Source organism: Kwoniella europaea, chromosome 1, assembly GCF_036810445.1.
Source record: "Kwoniella europaea PYCC6329 chromosome 1, complete sequence".
Classification (NCBI taxonomy): Eukaryota; Fungi; Basidiomycota; class Tremellomycetes; order Tremellales; family Cryptococcaceae; genus Kwoniella; species Kwoniella europaea.
Window position 1 is genome coordinate 883151 of NC_089487.1, and position 21082 is coordinate 904232.

The 21082-nt window shown below is 44.3% G+C and overlaps 6 protein-coding genes across 6 annotated transcripts; 2 read left to right on the plus strand and 4 right to left on the minus strand.

Moving 5' to 3' along the window:
• Positions 1–506: 506 nt before the first annotated feature.
• Positions 507–3023, minus strand: V865_000326 (uncharacterized protein; the record flags this gene model as incomplete). The annotated part of the gene is made up of 7 exons (XM_066224157.1): positions 507–989; positions 1055–1310; positions 1371–1456; positions 1515–2064; positions 2119–2327; positions 2388–2569; positions 2636–3023. 7 exons carry the CDS (start codon positions 3021–3023, stop codon positions 507–509), a joined length of 2154 nt encoding a protein of 717 aa, XP_066080254.1.
• A 559-nt stretch (positions 3024–3582) lies between these two features.
• On the minus strand, positions 3583–6231 carry V865_000327 (uncharacterized protein; the record flags this gene model as incomplete). The annotated part of the gene is made up of 7 exons (XM_066224158.1): positions 3583–3992; positions 4060–4140; positions 4206–5229; positions 5293–5615; positions 5683–5794; positions 5856–5872; positions 5961–6231. 7 exons carry the CDS (start codon positions 6229–6231, stop codon positions 3583–3585), a joined length of 2238 nt encoding a protein of 745 aa, XP_066080255.1.
• A 1890-nt stretch (positions 6232–8121) lies between these two features.
• V865_000328 (uncharacterized protein) lies at positions 8122–9174 on the minus strand (the record flags this gene model as incomplete). The annotated part of the gene is made up of 1 exon (XM_066224159.1): positions 8122–9174. The coding sequence occupies one exon, from the start codon at positions 9172–9174 to the stop codon at positions 8122–8124; it is 1053 nt and encodes a 350-aa protein (XP_066080256.1).
• A 742-nt stretch (positions 9175–9916) lies between these two features.
• On the plus strand, positions 9917–15147 carry V865_000329 (uncharacterized protein; the record flags this gene model as incomplete). Its single annotated transcript, XM_066224160.1, has 25 exons — positions 9917–10138; positions 10204–10584; positions 10644–10697; positions 10773–11172; positions 11221–11420; positions 11474–11610; positions 11657–11771; positions 11833–12026; positions 12092–12206; positions 12262–12450; positions 12510–12651; positions 12699–12821; positions 12933–13032; positions 13084–13112; positions 13161–13279; positions 13341–13361; positions 13424–13553; positions 13737–13923; positions 14073–14089; positions 14138–14202; positions 14259–14315; positions 14384–14541; positions 14595–14679; positions 14745–14989; positions 15063–15147. The coding sequence occupies 25 exons, from the start codon at positions 9917–9919 to the stop codon at positions 15145–15147; spliced, it is 3570 nt and encodes a 1189-aa protein (XP_066080257.1).
• Positions 15148–15955: 808 nt separating this feature from the next.
• Positions 15956–17554, minus strand: V865_000330 (uncharacterized protein; the record flags this gene model as incomplete). Its single annotated transcript, XM_066224161.1, has 5 exons — positions 15956–16454; positions 16535–16792; positions 16860–16968; positions 17028–17244; positions 17357–17554. The coding sequence occupies 5 exons, from the start codon at positions 17552–17554 to the stop codon at positions 15956–15958; spliced, it is 1281 nt and encodes a 426-aa protein (XP_066080258.1).
• A 1304-nt stretch (positions 17555–18858) lies between these two features.
• V865_000331 (uncharacterized protein) lies at positions 18859–20842 on the plus strand (the record flags this gene model as incomplete). The annotated part of the gene is made up of 6 exons (XM_066224162.1): positions 18859–19228; positions 19303–19682; positions 19734–20015; positions 20099–20427; positions 20501–20561; positions 20639–20842. 6 exons carry the CDS (start codon positions 18859–18861, stop codon positions 20840–20842), a joined length of 1626 nt encoding a protein of 541 aa, XP_066080259.1.
• Positions 20843–21082: the final 240 nt, after the last annotated feature.

Genomic DNA, 21082 nt, shown 5'->3' on the forward strand with positions numbered 1-21082 from the left:
AATATCGGGGTGTAGCCTGAAGCATGATGGCTGATCCGATGCAAGCACAGTGATGATTGATGTGGTGATGGTTCCTTTTTAAGTTTTGGAGGTGGCATCCTCTTTTGTTGCCACTCCTCCGGTTGGACCGGATACAAGCCATAACTCTATTCGACTGTTATGAGCTACATGTAGCACCCAGAACAGAGTTGTAATGAGTGTCAGTAGGAGTTTGGTTGATACAAGAATGATATCGTCCATTTATCTGTTGATGAGAGTCCAATTCCTGTACAAACAGATCCTCGAGCCTAATTATCGGGATGAACCGAATAACCCTATCATCTTGATGGACAATTCCATCTCATCTGATTGATTGGTCTCACTTTAAACCACGCCAATGCCACGCAGATATTCAAGTTACCATAAACTTGGTGTCAATCACATACAATCAACATGCAATGCATTACTACTAAGTTTATGTGATTCATCGAATCAACCATTGCTTCCCTGACGCGCATCAAACCCAATCATATAAACTCAAATCTTCCTTCGCCGTTAGTCAACAACCTCCTAGAATTTACCGACCCTACGACTCTCTCCAATTTCAAAGCATCGAATCTCGAGAACAAAACCCTACTCGACACTTCAGCTTCGTCCACTTCTACTTCACCCTGCCCTTTTGATCCGAGGAAAGGTGTATTCAGAAATTCGGAATAGAACTGAGCGTGATCGGGTAAAGAATAAAATACTAGAGTTTTAGCTCCACGTATCTTATATCTCCTGTAGAAATGGAATCGTTCCGTTAAAATCAAAAATGATTTCTTGCCTTTGAAGAATAAAGTTCGAGCTTTACTGATTTCGGCATTGGATGAATATTCCGATATGGACGCGTATGTGAATACATCGTTCTTTCGTAGATAGTTATTGAGTCTGACGAAATCGAAATAGGATGGGACGATTATGAGTGTGTTCTGTCGTGAGATAGCGGATCGCAAAAGAGCAGGAATCGTCTGCGAGATGCGATATCAGCTGTCAGACCCAGATTTTGATGCACAAAATTGTCTATTCAGCTCACCTTCTTGGTAAACCATTCTAACCTAGTATCCACCTCTTCCACAGCTGCTTGTCCACTTAAGGCTTTTGGACCTTCCAAATCTATCCGTTCGAAGACTTGTCTCACCCCTGACCTGACCCGACCCAGCACACCTTCATAGTCTGTCCTTTCCAACCGGATCTTGCCCTGAAGATTGTGGCAATGACGGTTGAAGAGCGCTCGAGATTCTGGAGTATCATAACGCGAAAGAAGGATAGTCTGGCGCAGGTATTGGGCTCTGCACAGGTAGTCCGTCAGCGATATGTCAAGTCGACCTGAAAAGGCATCATAAACTCACTGTTGGTCAAGATACCATGGTTTCACTCGTGAGAAATCACATCCATGGGGCGATTTGGGTATTTTGTTCATGTTATTGAAGATAAACTTCATTTGAATGAAACATGAGTTACATCACACACAGCTTTACGGGGAAATGACTCACCTGCACATGATCCCAGTTCTGCATAGCCATCGTATCCAGCCCATCCGTTATGAGCACTTCGATAGAACTTAAAAGATCCGTACTATCTTCTTTCTCCGCAGCCATCTTGAACCCTAGAGGACTAGACACCAGTATGTCACAATCTAACAATTTCTCTTCGTTGGCAGGTGGCATAACGATTCTCCAAGCTTTACGAGTGAACTTGATACCAAATCTGAAATTGTCATCACTATTACCCTTGAAATTTACGAGATGATCGACAGGGAAATCTTTGCTTGCTGAACTTGATGCGAGAGGATCTTCTTCGCCTTCAGGCAAAGAAAAAGAAGTCAAAAATGGACGTTGATTCTCTATCTGTGTACCTGTTGGCGCTAGTGGAAGAAGATGCGTTTTGATGTAATGTAATGCGAGGGAACGGAATGGTAAAAGAAGGAGGACTTTGGGGCGTGTGAAAGATTGGTCTCGAGGAGGTTCTGGAATAGATGAAGGGTTGTCGGATGATGCAGCATGAGCGAGTTTTTCGTTGTTTCGAATAATACGTCGACGGGTTCTACAAGAAGTCGTATTAGCAGACATTCAGTGCATAATCATCATGAAGACTCACTTCAGGACGTGGTTCAAGGCGTGCACGACCGCCGCCTTTCTCATCGCTTCTTTCTGCTCACCCACTATCTGAGTTTCAGAACCATCTGCTTCTCCATCAAGTGAATGAAGGTAGAGGTCTTTATATGTACCGAGATACGATAAAGAGGTAGAGAGAAGAGGAGCGGATGATGATGAGGCTTTCAAAGCAGATGCGATTGACGGCGTGATCTGCATCACCATAAAGTCAGCTCAGCCATTGTGAGAAGATATTGATGCGATTGAACTCACTCTAGTTCTGACATCTGCAGGTACAGCCACGGCACTACCCGTTGACAGCTCGACCACTCTTCCAAAGCCCTTCAGCATCTTCCTCTCCGATTTCCACTTATGCTCTTCGGCCATATTTACAGCTTCTTTAGTGAGGATAGGTGGGTTAGCCCCAAAATGGAGATTGAACATATCGTTGATGGCTATAACGATATCACAAAGTTAATTGTCCTGTCCAAGACATGCACGTGGGAATGAAAGATTCTCACCTGAGCTTGAGCTTTCATTCTCATCACCCGACTCTTCATCCTCCTCAAACACTCCTTCATTCCCATTCCCTTCCCCATTACCATTGACAATTACATCTTTTGCGGAATCTTCAATCCCATTAGTTTCGCTTATCTCAACCTTCTTAGCTTTACCTTTCCCCTTCTTACCAAACGTACTTCCACTCGGTCCCACCTCTCCTCCAAATACAACACTCTTCCGTCGTTTCTTACTGGGTTCTTGACCATCTTCTGATTCAAGTACGAGAGAAGGAGTTTTTGAGAAAGATGGTGATCCCCTATGACCTCCTGGTAAATCCAGTTCTCTGGGTCGCTTGACCGCGCTAACGTTTAGCAGTGTAAGGAGCTTGATCTCCGTTGCTGTACTCATGTCTACTACGTTTCGATGTCTATGAGGTTGTCGAGAAGAGAGAGATGAATCAAGGTGAAATATAGATCGATGGGTTTACCCGACAAGTCAAAATTCTGCAAAATCAGAAATATTTCTGATTACCGCTCCCACGTGGTCATAATGTCCAAGCGCTCAGTGGCAAAACGATACAAGCTCTGATCTGCTCTGTGGTTTGTTTAGTAAGTGTACATCTTCTAAACTCGCGGACTGCCAGAGATCACATGCATAGCTGAACTTTTTTGGCATACATGCGACTATGATAACTTTGTTCAGGATCAAATGCATTGCTTAAAGTCATGGAACCATTTGTTAACTATCCGAGTCCATTAACCCTCCGGAATGTCCCACAATTTGTGTATCCGCCAATTAACCCATTATCTATGTGATATGTATGTATGAAAAAGAAGAAGCAGAAACAAAGCAAGTGTATCTATATAAGGTATATGTAAGGGCGGGTATGAGTTATAGATGGTTCGAAGATTGGGTATATGTAAAGGGATCACAGAAAGATCGACCTCTGAGGTACGTATACTCTCGTTTAAGCAGAAGCGACAAAGTAGTTATAGTTGTAATCGCTTGGTGAGGTTGTATATGTGAATGAACCTGTTGAATCGTAAGATTTGACTGTAGATCCACTTCTTATGATCTTAGCTCCAATCGAACCTGCAGCAGATTTGACAGAGACCTTGTTAACTCCCGCACTGAGGTTCCAAGAGACGCTGTTGGATCCTGACGTGACGGTAACTGTGGCTGCAGATTTCAAAACTACCCAAACGTATAGGAGGTCATCGGTGTTGTTCCATCCTGTAGGTCGGGACATCGAAGGTGAAGTGGCAGTAGCCGCTTTAGGGTGAGGTCGAGACCATAACACCAATTGGTCGTTGGCCGATGGGTAGGAGCCGGTCTTGAATGCTGGAGCGTAGTATTTGATAACTTCTAGCCAGGCAGCTAGACAAGGAGGGTACATAGTTAGTGGAAAAATCTTTACTCCAAGCCCAAGTTGAGAAGTACTTACTGTGGGGCATACCGTTTGTCCATCCTTGAGAGTTGGGTTGATCAGCTCGGATAGGACCGATATAATGGGATTCTCCGTAATCTACCACAAAAAGAAGTCATCAGTAGTGTTTGTCCGTTCAAAGTGCAAGGGAGTGTTCGACTCACCATTCCAAGAGATGATCTCAGCCAAATCAAATTTATTTCTCATCGAAATAATCTGTTCCATCCTTCTGGCCAATAACCAATCATCACTCCTGTAAATCCAATTCTTATTATAGCTCGAAGGGGAGTAGTACGTGAAGAACGCCGGTGATACACCCGCCATGTATCCTTTGGTACCCAAGGCACTCATGTAGCTAGTATCTGAAGAGGTATCCAAAGCGGAACTACCCATTGGCCAGCCGGAGTTCCAATTGAATTCACCGTCCATCCAACTACTTGATGAGAAGGTACTGATATCGGCAAAAGTGGCGGGGACAAAGTATATATCGATCGATTTGGCTGTAAGGAGAGAGTTGAAGTAGGTCCATGCCGCTTGGTAAGAGCCTTGGCCGAATGTACAAGACTCTCCTGCGAAGGTTGATACAAGTACTTTACTATTGACTTTGGCTTGAGCAGAGTTGCTGGCATACGTAGCGATCGTGTTGACTAGGTTGGAGGCATCACTGGTCGAGGAACATCCCAATGATGATACATCCATGGATAAGAACATCTTGAAGTTCCCATTGGCTTTAGCTGCTGCATAAGCATCGGCGATCCTGCTAGGTTGCCAGGAATCAGAACCATAGTTCAATGCGAAGCCATCGATACCAGCAGCGGAAGCCTGGGAGATATCGTCTGCCCAGGTAGATTGGGTATACGAATAGGTGTTTCCGACCATATGGTGAGCAAAAAGCTGTTTGGTACCCGTGGCAGAAGGTGGTGAAGCTACTCCAGTCGTTGATGAACCAGCTGCAGCAGCTACGGAAGTTGTCGAAGTAGCTGTGGTACTTGTACTGCTGCTGGCGCTGGTGCTGGTAGCCTTTGTCGTCGAGACCGCACTAGTGGTAGAGATTGTACCACTTGAACTGTATATGTTGAGATACCAAAATCCACCACATTTCAAGCTCGCATCACCGGTACAAGCGTATGAACAGCCTGTTTCCGAAGATTGCTTCTTGGTTTGATCAACCGAATTACCACAGAAACACTGAACCAACCCATTGAGTTAGCTGGCGAATTCGAGGTTCTCGGCCATGTAGGTATGACTTACTTGTTTGCCATAAGAGACACCCGCTAAAGAGTATCCTTTGCTGCTACAGAAAGCTTGGCAGACGCTAGGAGTCATCGAAGAAGATTCGGTAGAAGCGCTGTTCATAAGACGGCTTGAGGAAGAATCTTGGTAACAACCATAGTATGTGGCCGTAGAACTACTTTGGGTGGTGGTGGAAGTGGCGGCCGTCGTGCTGGTTTTGGTAGTACTTGTAGATGTCTTTGAAGTACTGGTAGATGTCTTCGAAGCACTCGTAGAAGTAGAGGTTGTTTTGGAAGTACTAGTAGAAGTCAAAGCGGAAGTAGCTGTATTTGCGATATATACTATTATACCAATTGATCAGTGAGTTATCCTCTGACGACTACACAGGTTTGGAAAAAAGCAACATACAGTTCATCTTGTAGTACCCTCCGCAAGGTTGACTGGAATCACCAGTACATGCGTAATCACAATCCGAAGCGGAAGTGGAAATACCAAGTCCATTTCTCAACTGGGTGTCACACTAGCAACCGAAACTTTATCAGCAGGAAATTACGATTTGAACTGACAATAAAAGAACTCACGTAACATTGATTCTTAGCTGTAAGAAAGAATTCACCGAGATAGACAAACAAAAGTATACTTTTCAGTTATTTTCTTTTCAATTTAAGCATCATAATATGACCTACCTTCTAATCCAGCATAAGTGTATCCCTGACTTGCACACCAAGTGGTACACAACTGAGCGGTCATCGCACCGTTGATCTGACTTTTGGCAGTCAAAGCTCTAGCTCCACCATCAGTTACACATCCCTGGTAGGTCCATCCTGAGATTGTCGGTGCTGTAGTAGCTCTCTTCTCGACATTATGAGCTGGCGATACCTTTCTAATTTGGTGAGGATGGGCATCGACCAAAGTTGATATTGCCGCCAAAGCAACAATAACCGTTTGTCCTAACATCTTCGATTTCCTTCTTCCGATTTCTCTTCAAAGTCCACTATAGGGACTAAAACAAATATGGATATTGATTATAAAAGCCTTAATGAATTGATTAACCCGGACTATCAAAAGAGTGTATGTCGAGAGTCGAAGTTGGACCGTTGTTCGTTGTTGAGACTTTGCCGATGACAGAGAAGAACAGAACGAGGGGTGATTGATGATGATGTTTTTGATGTTTATATATAAGATGGTTTCGTTTGTTTATCGTCTGTCGATCGGGCAGAAGGAACCAGTTCTTCTGTTTCTCGATCGTCTATATAATCTTCGACTTAAGATTGGGAAGAGATATGGAGATGTTTCAGAATCTGACGTCTTAGCGTCTTTTTATCGTCCGTACTCCGAAATAATAAAGATATAAATGATTTTGGGAAAGAGCTTTCTTCGAGAAAGGTCCAAGGAAAGGGCGATGGAAGGCGAAAAAAAAAGAGAAGAAAGAGATAAGGTGTTGTTTGTTTTTGTTTGGCTCCAACGCCTTTGGAGAGATAATCGGTATAGAATAAGCATCTGCGGTTGTGGACGCCTCCCTCCTTGGCATCCATCCCATTCCTTCTGCAAGTCTTCCGAGGAATGATATCGGTAATGTTCTTCCTCTTCAGGACAGGGTCGAATATTAGATTAAACTCTCTTACAACTGCGCCATCATTGACCAGGTCCATGATGCAAAAGGGGGTTTAAGCTTCCAAGCTTTCAAACTGGCTATCATATTGATATATCACGTTGATCAGTGAAACGAAAATAAACACAAAGTGAAGAAAGTGAGTTTGTACCTCGTCGATCATCCGATGGGTTTACGTTATAACCCATTCGACGGTCCGCCTCTCACGCCTCCCCTGCTCAAGCTTGGAATCTGAGTTGCATTGTTTACATCCGTTTTCGGTAGTTTATGATTTCTCCGAAAGACATGACATTCCATCGCGTTTGTTTACCTCACTCCTCCTTCTACGCCTATGCCATACCATGCCGCAAGCTGAAGGATTTATTTCTACATGCTTATCCTTGGCTGCATGGGAGCATCCCGAATCCCATTCCCTTTCCTGTCAGTGGGAAGCGAACAGTTGACCATCGCAGTCTTCCTCACTGCTGGCCGAAATACTACCGATACATATATGTATAGTACAGTACGAATACTTGGTTCTGCATATGTACAGAGAAAACCCAAGCTGCGATTCCAGCTGCGCTGAAAAACGTGGATTTCACCGAACTTGGTTAGACCACACCGAAAAATGAAAAAAATGTCTCAAGGATAAAGCTCTACCATTTCATTTAATTACCGTATCTTTCTTTAATGTTCATGTCTCGGATTGGTCTGGATTTCATGAATGCATTCCATTGATTTGGTCCACCGTTATCAAACCTACGGCGAATACATTATTCCAATGACCTTTACATGAAGTCATATGATTTTTTTTTATCTAGCTCCATATTGTACAGCTGTGAAATAATTTAATGTACAAATTGATATTTGACCGAAACAGGAAAGACTTGGGCATGTCTTACAGATGATCGTCGAAATTGTAGCTTTGGTATCGTTGGGATCTCTGGAATCCCGATCGCTGATCCCAACAAAGTGAATCGAGTATTCGTCATGTTCGCCACTCGCCAGAATTGAAGATGATTTCTCAGTCTAGATCGCACTCGCTTCCCGATCCGCCTATCCCACTTCTGCGGACACACACTGACTACCATTTATACTCATAAAACAAGGTGCTTGAGCGGAATCAAGACAATTTCAACCCCACAGATAGCGCAAGAATTCTCGACATCTCTTCTACAAAGTTATCGTTTACCAATCGTAGCACATCATATCAAAAAGTGAAGTATTCATCTCTCTATACACATACCTAAATACAATCAGCTGTCGTCAAACCACAAATTGACTTCCTCTCTATCAAATTCTCCTTGCCAATCCTCTATCGCCAGATACTCCTTAAAACCCATATACTCAATCACCTCTAACCTATTATTCAGCTGCTTTTGCCCTCCTGTGCAATTCATCCAGTTCTCCATCATTCCCTCTATCCGATTGCTTATGTATTGCTTTACATCCATATTCGTTCTGTCCTTCATAGCTATCTTATCTGAATTGCAGACGATCAATCTACCAACATCGGCCATCGCACATAGAGATATCTGTTGTACTAAATTATCAATCTCTCCTTCTCCGTCATCCGAATTTGAATCTGAATCCGCATTGAAATCCGGGTCCGAGTCAACTCCTACATTTGCGTTATGATCCCATTTCTGTGCCGGATCGTCCGTCCAGAATATCAAGACGATCTCTGTATTCTCGTCGGATATCCGCTTATGATGCTCGATAGATTGCCCAGTTTCCAGAGTCATTTGGTTGACTTCTCGCAAATCCTCTAAATTCCTAAATGTAATGACCAACTTCGTGACCGTTTGGAACGTCTCATCAGCGATTCCAGAGTATGGCTGGCCAGCTGCCAGATAAGTCATATCTCTGATTATCAATTTCTTCGGTTCGAATCCCCGTAACCAGCGGCAGTACAACGCACTTGTGTTGATCTCATTCAGGTATATTCGAAGAACGTTCAAAGAGGGGAATTTGATATTCGTTTGAAACCATCTCATACATCCTAGATTATCACAGCCTTCATGGTTTTTCACAGACAGATTCTTCACCAGACCGAGTAAATCACGTTTCATCTCCCTTTCGGTGCAATCCGAATAAATCATCGAGCCGGAACTTGCCCCTCTTAGCACTGAGTCGATATTGTTGGGTGTGATGGAAAGAGTGGAATAGAGGAGAGGCGAAGCCAGTTGGAAGAATAACCAGGATACTCTCATACATCTTGCTAAGGATTGTTTGTCCGCATATTGCAGTATATAACAGAGGATGTCGGGATGTGTGATGATCGAAGACTTTGATGAAAGAGAGGCCATGCTTTTCTGAGTCGTCTCGTTACTACTCTCGTTTTCGAAGCATCGACTGAGACAGATAGATAGATGAACGTATGTATGTTTGGTTATCTGGACATATGTACACTCCTTTGTCTACCTACCCGATCCACGTGGACCGGCCTCATGACGATCCGTGCGTTTATCTTTTTGTGTGTGTGTGCCTGGTAATGAATGAATGAGCTAGCGATCAATTCCAACTTCGCAAGCTACTCGAGGAATCTTGACTTTATGTCGTACATATTCAACCGTTGCAACCTTCTTTCCTTTCTCTCTTCTTTCCTCCTCTCAAATTTCTTGATAAAGACATCCATTCCCCTTCTTGTGTGAGATAGACCATCTTGTAGTATATAGCTTTCAACCTCCCTTGTTCCATATTGTATGATAACCTATTCTCTTTGAAACGGGCATCAGCTCGACTTCCGCTCCCTTCCTTTGGCAGTAAAGCATTGATCGTCTATCATCCTCTCAGGGAACAGGCCGATCAAAGTCCGATAGGCTCGCACTAAGGTCAGTGGTGGATCCTCCAAGCCACGTCGCGACAAAAGTGGACAGGAAGAACAGAAGCAGCTGATACCCATCACCTGCCATTCCATCCCCCCCTCCTTTCATTTAAGAATGTTCTTGATATACAGACAGCTTTAAGAACGTTCCACCAAACCTTCTTAATTCTTCATTAACCTTCGTCCAAAGGAATTCTTGGTATCTTGCTTCTTGGAGATACACCATGGATTTCTACGCTCCCCCACCTCCTCAACCGAGGTTCAATTCATTTAATGGACTAAATCGATCGTTCAATCAACTTCACACATCATCACCTTTTCATCGAAGTGATCCAAGACCCGGTAAAACAGCCAATGCCTCAAAAGATACCTGTGATATCGCGAAGTACCAGTTCTGGCCAGAAGCCATTGCTATGGGTACGCTGACAGGCAAAACATTCACCCAAGTAAGTCAAGATTGAATGCACAAAAATCAAGACTTTGCGCTGACGTTATATCTCTCTTTTGTTAGATCTTAGGAGCTGGTTGCGAGACAGGTGTCAACCGGGAAGACTGGAACAAACATGGGCAATCATTTGTCGCTTTCGATTTCAAGAAAGAACAATTGGTCTTACGAGCGGAGATGAAACTCCCTCGAGACAAATTACCACCCGCACTCGCTCCTCTAGATGCCGAGTTATCATTCGATGATATCACTTCGCAAGGATTTTACGTCACTCATGAGATGGTCGGAGGAGTATATAACGTCGTTGTTACTGTTAGTTGTCGACGTCCACCTAAATTCTACCTCAAGTTCGAAGACGCCCACCTCCTACGAGAAACCGATAGGAAAGGGTTCAAACAGGATCGTAGGAGAGCCACCGCAATGGATTTTGCTATATCTACTGGCGTGGTTAGTTGTTCTACCATCTACGACAATTGCTCGGTACTGATCAAATACTCCATATGCAGCCCGAACGTGACGCTGGTCCCATCAAGTCTATTCCAGAGGGACCTTGTGGTTTTGTGAGTATCATGATCTAATATTGAAATGCGCTTCAACACAACAAAGAACGCTGACTCCATCTTGTCACTACTCAGCCTACCTTTTGGAATACATATCGATGGACTTTCAAGATGGACAGAAATTTGTTCAACACTCTCATTGGATGTACCCAGAGGATCCGAGCGCTGGCAGAGAGCGATCCAGAGATGAACCTCATGTCAAACTTCAGAACTAATACTAGGTGGCAAGTCCAGAAACTCGATGCTAGCGCAATGCAGCAGCTTTACAGTCCGCCCAATCTAGACGCTATACGATTCTCTGCCCGAACGTTGATCGAAGGTCTTATCGCTCACAACATCTTACGCCCGGGAGATATCAGAGCTCTGTTGATTGCCCTTCAACAAGTGGCTGTTGTGCCTGTCTTCCAGGATAAGATATTAGAGAGTTTATACAGTTATCACGAAAGGATAAGGGATGTAGCCGAAGTGGTGAAGAGTAAGTGAGATTTGGATCCTTGGCTGCTCTCGCTGACGAATATACTAGAAACGGCAACCTATTTGAGAAGGAAAGAACGTCCAAATCTCTCCCATTTAGTCTTGATTAGGACAGTGCAAGTGACACCTACACGAATACTCATTGGACCACCCCAGCAAGAGCCATCTAACAGTGTAACCAGGCAATACAAAGATCGTCTACATGGTATCATCCGTGTACAGTTTACGGACGAGGAGGATAGACTATACGTCAGTCATCCTGTATTTTGGTAGGTAGATCATCCAGCTGATTCTTTGTGTAGGTGGGAGATCTGAAACAAATGGATAATCTTCGGCCCGAGGTCGGTATCATGGCGAGAGTTCGTCGAGCGCTTCACCACGGTCTTGTCGCAGGTGGTCAAACCTTCTACCCAGTGGCCTCATCAGCCTCACAACAGAAGTAAGTGGGTATATGCCAACAATATCAAGCTGACTGAATGAAATAGGGACCACGCCATTTGGTTCGTAGACCATAAGGTGATCGACGGCCTTGCTTTGCGGAGATGGATGGGTAGCGTCACTGAAACGGTCATTGCCAAACATGCCGCCCGAATGGGTCTGGTAAGCTAAAATATGCGTTAAGGGTCATGAAAAGAGACTAATCAACTCTTCGGGCATATAGCCCTTCAGCACGAGTCGGAACGTCGATATCAATATCAAAATTGGAAATGAACTACCAGATATCAAACGGAATGGCAGGACTTTCACAGATGGTGTAGCTGTAGCCGGCCAGGACGTGCTTATACAGGCGGCATTGGCTCTTGGAGAACAAAAAGGCCTCAATGCCAAACCTTCTGCTATCCAGTTCCGACTAGGGTAAGTCATGCCATCGTCGGCTGCACTGTGAGTGGCATAACGCTGACCAACTGCTCTCATAACAGTGGAGCCAAAGGTGTACTAGCTTACTGGCCTGATTTGGTCGAGCCTCAAGAAGTGCGTTTACGAAAATCATTGATCAAATTCGATAGCGACTTGGCGGATTTGAACGTCGTAAGAGTAAGTGAGAGTATAATCAAATGCCTGAACCCTAGGCCGACTTGTACATGAACAGATCGCCAAGTATCAAGTGGCCTTTTTGAATCGACAATTCATCAATATCATGTGTGCGAATGGTGTGCCTAATGAATTGATGGTAGAGATCTTCCAGGATGCAGTAGCTCACATCAAAGGTCTGAAGGACCGAGTAGCTGCTAGGAAGATGACCAAAGATGATCATCAATTGATTGGATTGTGCTCTGACGTACGTTTATTACCCCTCCCTCGTGCTCACTCAGTGGTCAGCTAATGGCGGAATTGCAGTTCCCCTTGACGCAGCTAATTAAAGCTGGATTCCAAAAAAACCCCTTTGTCCTTGATATAGCGTCTATAATCGAATGTAGGGCTCTCCAAGACCTCAAGTGGAGAGCTAGAGTCAAATTGCCAGGAGGGGTATTCTTGATCGGTAAGCTATATGTGAGATGCGCTGATGGGGGGCTGACAGTGAACCAGGTATCGCGGATGAGACGGGGACTCTGAAAGAAGGGGAAGTCTTCTGTCAATTCCAAGAGAATGAAGAGGGGTCGAAGCCAAAAGTGGTCTTGGGTGAAGTACTCGTCTGTCGTGCTCCAGCTCGTAAGTCAATTACACATAGCTTGCTTAGGTGCTGACATAGTATTTCATAGTGCATCCGGGTGAGCTCGATGAATTGGGGATATCGACTGTAGAGTTAATGGTCAAGTGCAGGTGATGTAAGACGTGCGCGTGCTGTGGACAATCCCAGGTTGAGGCATCTTAAGAATGTCATCGTTTTCAATGTTCAAGGGGAACGGGATTTGCCTAGCATGTAGGTGCCTTCTCCTAGTAGTAGGTTGAAGCAAGCTAATCTCCCGATCAGGCTGGGAGGGGGGGATCTAGACGGTGACGGTGAGTTATGACCGTTCGTCGCTTGACAAGAGTTAATGAAGTGGTCAGACTACACCCTGATATGGGATCAACGATTCGTCACATCGCTCAACGTTTACGAACCAATGCACTATGAGGCTCCGGCACCTATCAAGGTCGACAAAGTGACCCAGGCGCACTTGAATGAGGTAAGCTAGCGGCAAGTGTTTCATTTTTATGCGATAGCTGACGACAGTACATTTTTGGCAGAATTTCGTTTCATACATTTTGGTGAGTCGATGACACGCTCATGATTGACACATGATATACTTTTATTGACCGACGAGCTGCAGAACGATGTCCTCGGTCAAGTTGATAATTGTCACCTTGCCTTATCCGATAAGCTCACTCCGTTCCATGAAGTTTGCCTACAGCTGTCGGATATCCATTCTGTAAGTCTCGCCTTTCCCGGATTATATCTATGTATTGCAAGCTGATTTGGCCTGTGGAACAGACTGCGTAAGCTCATGAACTCGTGATTTAATGGAAGATTTGTAATCCACTGTAGCTGACTTCAGCACTATATCATCATACCCGGCAGTGTTGACTTCGCTAAGAGTGAGGTGTCAGTGTGATCTTCCAAATAAAAGCTGACGATATCTACAGCTGGTATCGCCGCTACGCTTCCCTTCAGATTACGACCCAGGGAGTGGCCCGATTTCATGGACAAGCAATATACTGCAACAAACGTGTCACACTCCAGAACCGCTAACACCGTTCGCAGGACGATGTCAAGAAGAATAAGCTCACTCCGTTCCATGAAGTTTGCCTACAGCTGTCGGATATCCATTCTGTAAGTCTCGCCTTTCCCGGATTATATCTATGTATTGCAAGCTGATTTGGCCTGTGGAACAGACTGCGTAAGCTCATGAACTCGTGATTTAATGGAAGATTTGTAATCCACTGTAGCTGACTTCAGCACTATATCATCATACCCGGCAGTGTTGACTTCGCTAAGAGTGAGGTGTCAGTGTGATCTTCCAAATAAAAGCTGACGATATCTACAGCTGGTATCGCCGCTACGCTTCCCTTCAGATTACGACCCAGGGAGTGGCCCGATTTCATGGACAAGGTTAGTCATACTGCAACAAACGTGTCACACTCCAGAACCGCTAACACCGTTCGCAGGACGATGTCAAGAAGACGTATAGAAGTACTGGTGTCTTGGGTGAACTGTTCAGAATTGTAAGCAATCTCTCCCACTTGATCAATCTTGGGTCATGGATCATTGACGAGACCTACATTTTTAACAGGTCCAGCCAGATCCTCATTTCTCTCCATGTGATATCAGGAAGTTTGGTTATCCTACTGAATCTCGTATAACGCAATATCCGATTCATACCAGCTTGTTAGAACGGCTCAAACCGGTCAAGGCTCATTATGAGAAGGTGTTGCAGTATGACATGAGGAGGTAAGTCTATCTATTGACTACCAACGTAAAAGTATGAGCTAATGAGACTCTAGATACCGAGTATTTGAGCCTGAAATCCCATCTGGTATCGCCATCAAGAACAAGCGAAGGAAGAGGGCCAGGGATCAGAATCTGAATGTGAGCTCCGCCGAATGGACCCCTCTACTATCGCATAGAGCTGATATGCGTTGCACACTATGAAGGAACCATTGAGAGATACTTACAATATCCTCATCACTGAGACCCGACAGATGGCCATGGAACGAATAGCCGACATCGAGTTCAGAACCAAGCTTACCCCCGCTCAGATGGTTGCTAGACACTGTTATGCCCTAACTTACGAGAAGGAACATGTACAAGATTGGGAAGAACAGTTATCAAGAGGTGAATATCATGCTATGGTCAAACAGGAGGATGAAGAGGTGTTCGAGGAGGAACTAAAGCCTAAGTGAGTTCAATATCACCCTATCACATCTAATTGTAAAGTGTTGGGCTGATTTTCGAGCATCGTGGTTCCGTAGACCGCTGATCAGTTTCGCTTGGGTATTCTGGTCCGAGTTGATCCAGTTGGCTGGGATGGCTGGTGATGTCAAGAGTGAGAGATGAGGAGATTATACTGATTTTGGGGCTTGGAGTTTGGGTATATGGGGTGTGATACCAGTTTACGAACTCTCTTCCGATTTTCAATGACGCTAATATCAGGAGATTACCATAACGAACTCATCTGAACGCTACTGTATTCAGAAACGCCTACTATATGATCGTTTGATCGTTTGATCGTTTAATGATATTATTTTAACGATGATTAAAACACAATGTATATATGAGTGCTGTATGAATATGATTTTACGAACATTCTGCCATCTGCTCTCAAATGAATTCGAAACGAGAGTAAACGTATATAGTATTCATGTTAATTTTCGTAATAATATATAAATCGGAAAGCAGTATATAAATCATAATTTTCTGAAGTTGATATGGTCGGGCAAGAGGTCAAACGATCATCCCATCGTCCATCGAGAAAGATGGATAGCGAGGATGGTAGAGTAGTAGTCATCAACAAAGGAATGGGTGAATTCTACTCCTCTAAGAATGATATCAAGGCATCAAGATATCAGGTCAAGAAAAAGAGATGAAAATGGTTTTAATGAACGATAATTGAATAAGTATACACAAGGAATACAGTCGAGTCGTTGTTCCAGACAACTGTGTCAATCAATCATCTTTCTAATATTCTTCTTCTTTCATATCGCGAACCTGATCGTACGTCCTGTTCCACCTCCATCTTCATCTCCTTCTTTGTTTCTTTATTGAATGATTGCATTTTCTCATTCATTCAACTATTGATAATCTCTGTCCATTCCTGTTTTCACCAAGCACTAAGCACTAAGCACTAAAATCTCCTGCCAAAGACTTAATCCAATCTAAATCCCGGTCTACCTTGACCTTGACCTTGACCTTGATATCCATCATGTCCACCACTATGGAGATTAGGTAACGTGACATGTTGATCATTCGTCATCGTCATCCCTCCATAGGGATCCTCATGTTCCATCTGTCCATGTCCACCGTACAAGTGAGGTTGGACAGGAGGTGGTAGCGAAGTGTAATTATCATGATCATCGTGACTCCTATGTTCATGTCCATGAGAATGAACACTCTGTTTTTCATTTATATAATCGTCTTCTAACGAGCTCGACGCTCCGAACGAACTTCCATTCAATGCCATAGGTTGAGGTCCAACTCCACCTGCACCTCCAGTGTTGAGTTGAGCAGTAGAGGAAGGAGCGAAGATTGATGATGAGTTGGATAGTGATCTGGATAGAGGGTTGGTTTCAAAGCCATGTTGACCCGTCTGACGAGCTGGTAATGCATGGTGTGCATCTGAATCACCATGTCTATTGAGTTCGGGCCTATATCAAACAACGCAAAAAATAATCAGTATCAATCCCTGGAACTACATTATATAGTGTATTTGTATAATCGGGCTTACCATCGGATAGCCTCATCCTCATCACCATTCCTCCTCTTCATCCTCCAGACTGCAAATGCAATCAGGGCAATGACGACGACTCCGACACCAACGCTGATACCGATGATAGCAGCAGTGGGGATCGAGTCACCGTCGCTCTTCGATTTGGCAGATGAGGTGGAAGATGAAGTTGATTCCGCGGCGGTAGCTGCTGCTGCCGTGAGGATGACGGTGACTAGTTGGGTCTGACCCGCTGCGTCGGTCGTATATTGTACGGACCTGACGTACGATCGACATAAGCTGTCAGTATCTCTGGGGTTAAATGAGAAGAGAGGACGGGACTCACGCTGAGGAGCTCTCAGCAGAGGTGGAAGTGGCTGCGGTAGCAGTAGAAGTTTCAGTCGAAGTCGAGTTGATAGCAGAAGTGAGATTTGCTGAAGATATGATTGAAGAGGCTGAATCCCAACAGTCATAAGCTACGGTGCTTGAATACCGTGAAACAAAATTAACTCACAAGCCGAAATTGATCCACTGATCGTAGAAGATATCAACGATGAGCCAGTCGGTGAAGGAGTCGTCACACCAGTAACGGACGTGGTCACTTTGGAAGTGACATCGATAGTAGTATCTTCATCTACGTTCTTGTCTGTCGATACCGATGTGGAAGCCGAGGTGGTGAGGGGCGAGATGGTACTTCTGGCAGAAGTGGATGATGCGTGGGATGAGGTGCTCTAAGGAAAGGTATGATTGAGAATTGTCAGCTCAGAAGGTCAACACATCGAACATCGAGGATAATGTGGAATGTTAAGATCATATACGAGAGTATACAGAACAGTCGCTCACAGAAGTCGAATCGTCATCCACCAAACCACCCAACAAACCTGCGGAATGTTGTCTCCCATACAATTGCGCCGATCTAGAATTCACATTTCTGAGTGGATTGGACCTTCTTCCTGGATGGCCGTGGGCCGGTGATATACCATGAGCATGGGCGAGGGCGAAGGGAAGTAAGATGATGGGAAGTGTGGTTGATAATTTCATGTTGGTATTGATATCACACCTGTCTTATCTATTTTTCTACTATGTTGTAGGTGTGGTGTATAGGATTGTCCTTTGCTCGATGCTTGTTGTTGTCCAATGAGGATATCAAGTTGGATTTGGACAAGAAGTTGAGATGAATTGTCGATTTCTACTATTCCCAGATACAGAGCGTGAGTGAATGAGAGAGTTTTAGACTTGCTGAAGATGAGATCAATAAGAGTGTAAAGGAATTATAAAAGAGTGAATGATTGTCAACAAGTCGACCAGTTGACCCCTTGTATTGAGATTGAACGCTAGGATCCTTTGACGATGTGTTGACTGTCCTTTCTCTCTGTCTAGACTTTCTAAACAGTTTACTGCGAATGAGAATAGATGATAGCAATGTCCATGAGAATGAGGGGACAAACAAGCAGCTGAGGGAGTCAGGTAGGACAGGTAGTGAACGAGAGATGGCTATAAGGGTGTATGTGTTTATGTTTGTGAAAGAGCTGAGGGGTATAGTGGACTTTCGATTCTGAATTCAACTATGACCAGTATTTCTATCTAGCCTTTTTTTGCTTTGTATATGTTGGGTGTCGAATGAACGTATAAAGGTCAAGTATATGTTGTGATGTATGTATTATTATGGTTGAATGAGAGAAGGAGAGAGGAAGAAGGACGAAAGGAGGATGGATATATGGATGTCAAATGAAAAGATGGGAAGGGGGGTTGTTTCGCAAAATGCGTGCTAAAGGGGTTGCAATTCACACTTTAATCCGTGCTAAAACACAACATGAACATGGAAAGCACAGATCTTCAGATGACGATGGACATGGACATGCATTCAACAGCACCGCTTGCATCCTCTGACTCGTGCTCACACATGCATATCCTTTCCATACCATCTTGTCAGTCCATATGGCTTCTAGCTTGCCAGAACATCTTTCATACTCGTACGGAAAGTCTCGAACATGAAGAGGATGAATGACGATGTTTTGTGGATTCGTGAACAGTCCCAACCGACGTGCAATTTCCATGTTGTTGTTGATGATCACAAACAACAGATAGTCCACCCTGTTTCAGGTTTTAGACTGTGGGTGGGATGTAAACAAACCCCGGATCACTTCACCCCTGAAACCGCCTGAGACCACGTGGCACTCAAGGTGCCTAAAGACGAGGGGGATACTACCGCTCACCTAACAATGCGGGTGGAGGGTCATTCTGCGCGTGCTGTTGCTGATGGGATGTTCAGTTGAGCTATATATACGAGCACAGTAAGTAATGTTCGTGTTATGACGATACATAATTATACGAAGACAACCACCATGCCCCCTCGTAAATCCTTGTCGGGATCAACATCAACGCCAGCGAGAAAATCCAGACCATCAGGCTCATCAAGTACTTTGAAAAGATCACGATCCAAACGTGAAATCCAACATGAAGAAAGTTCACCTGATCCTCTCGCTCCATCTTCACCGATCGCTCCAACTCATGTCCCCGTAGAGAATCACGTTCAGCAGGAAGAAAAAAAGGATAAGAAAGACGTTGGCGAAGTAACAGCAGAGGAAGCTGCCGAAGCTGAGCTCGAAGCATGGCAGGATTTCGCTGTTGATCATTATGAGATAGTAGAGCAGTTACCTTTGGAGTTACATAGGAATTTCAGGTTGTTGAGGGAGTTGGATGATGGTTGTACAGGTGAGTTCTGATGAGTCATCTTACTATTAGATGGAGAGTGATACACATTTGAGCTGACGGTTGAAGGGGAACAGCACAAATTGAAAGATTACATCAGTTGACAAGACATTATATAACTGAACGACTGGAGTTGGAGAAACAACTTGAACAAAATAAGAATGGCGTAGTGGATACCGTTGAAGGTGCAGAAGAGCAAGAGAAGGCAGACGAAGAGGAAGAAGAAGAAGAAGAGGTAGAAACGATCGAGATCCGAAATGATGAGGATCCAACAATCGTCAATTCAGAGGACAAGGAAGAAGATGTAGAGATGAAAGATACGCTAGCCGAAATGGCACCAGGCGAACATGAGAAAGAAGCTGAACAGGAGAAGCTAGAAGATAAGGATTTGATAGATGGTAAACAAGTTACGGAAGGTATACCTCTACCGGATGGTCAAGGTGGATTGGTGATTCCTGTTCAAGCTCAATCTCACGGACAAAATGGGAATGGGAATGGGAATGTGGAGAAAAACGAAGATGACAACATGGAAGGACAAGAACAACAGACTGTCCCTCAACGGTTGCAGTTCCCCCATGCAGAATCGACTGGACTCTCTAGTCAGCCTGCTGGTCCAACGGTCAGGCACTCAAGCGACGAACAATTTCCGGATGAAACCACTTCTACCGATAAAAAGCGAAAACGCCCTGATGGACCTCACGCCCACTTATCAGAGATCGCCAGACTATCGAGAGAAGTAGTTCGAACTGCCGAAGAGAAAGTAGCAGTTGCCGTAGGAGCCTATAACGCTGTAAGTATCATTTCAACCTTGATCTCACCATGAGCTCTGAATCTGGAAGGTTGCTATACTGATGTCTATGCTGTTTGGATTAGATCGACCGTCATATTCGAGCTTTAGACTCTGCATTAACAGCTCAAGAAGCTTCTATCCTCCTTGGACTTCGTACATCCACATTACCATCTAACAACGTCGATGGTGCACTGAATTTGGCTGGAGATACCAACGCGAACGCGAATGCTTTACCTGATCCGAAGGTGGAAGACGAGGAAGGGATGGTATTGGGTCTGGGAGGTGGTGGTGCAAGGCAGAATAAACGGAAGAAGAAGAAGGGTAAGAAAGGAACTGTTATAGTTGAAGAAGAACCGGCTGTTGTGCTTGGAGAGGGGATAGGACAGGAACAATTTAATATACCTGCTGATCCGTGAGTCGGTTTCCTTCTTCTTTAATCCCAGATCCCAAGCGACTAATCACTTACTTAATGGGGGGATGTTTAGGAACGAGCCTAGGTATTGTTATTGTAATCAAGTATCATACGGTCAAATGATAGGCTGCGAAGTGAGTTTGAGCTCTTGTCTTTATCTCGTGAATCCACACTGACATCTGATTTTTTTTTGTGTGTGTGTGTCAAATAGAACGAAGAATGTCCCTTGGAATGGTTCCACCTCACTTGTCTAGGACTCGAATCTCCACCTCAAGGTAAATGGTGGTGCAATATTTGCAGACCGAAAGTGGGCTTGGGGAAAGGTGGAGCAGGGAAAGTAGGGAATAAGAATGTCACTGGGACGGGAGGTGGGAATGCAACTGGAGGAGGAGGGGGAAGTAGGAAGAGGAAGTGAAGCGAAGTGATCAAATAAGCAATGAAGTCGAGTAGAAAGAGTAGAAATATCAAAGATAGTATCACTTGTATTCTTTGATAATCATGTGCATATGCATGAATCCGGTTGTATCTTCTTCACGTTTAATTTGACCCTTTCTGTCTACTCGTGTTATTTTGAAAATCCACAGTTTCATATCTAGACATGGACCCTCTCTCGCATATATATGTTCACATAAGATTCTTCTTCTTCTTGTCCATA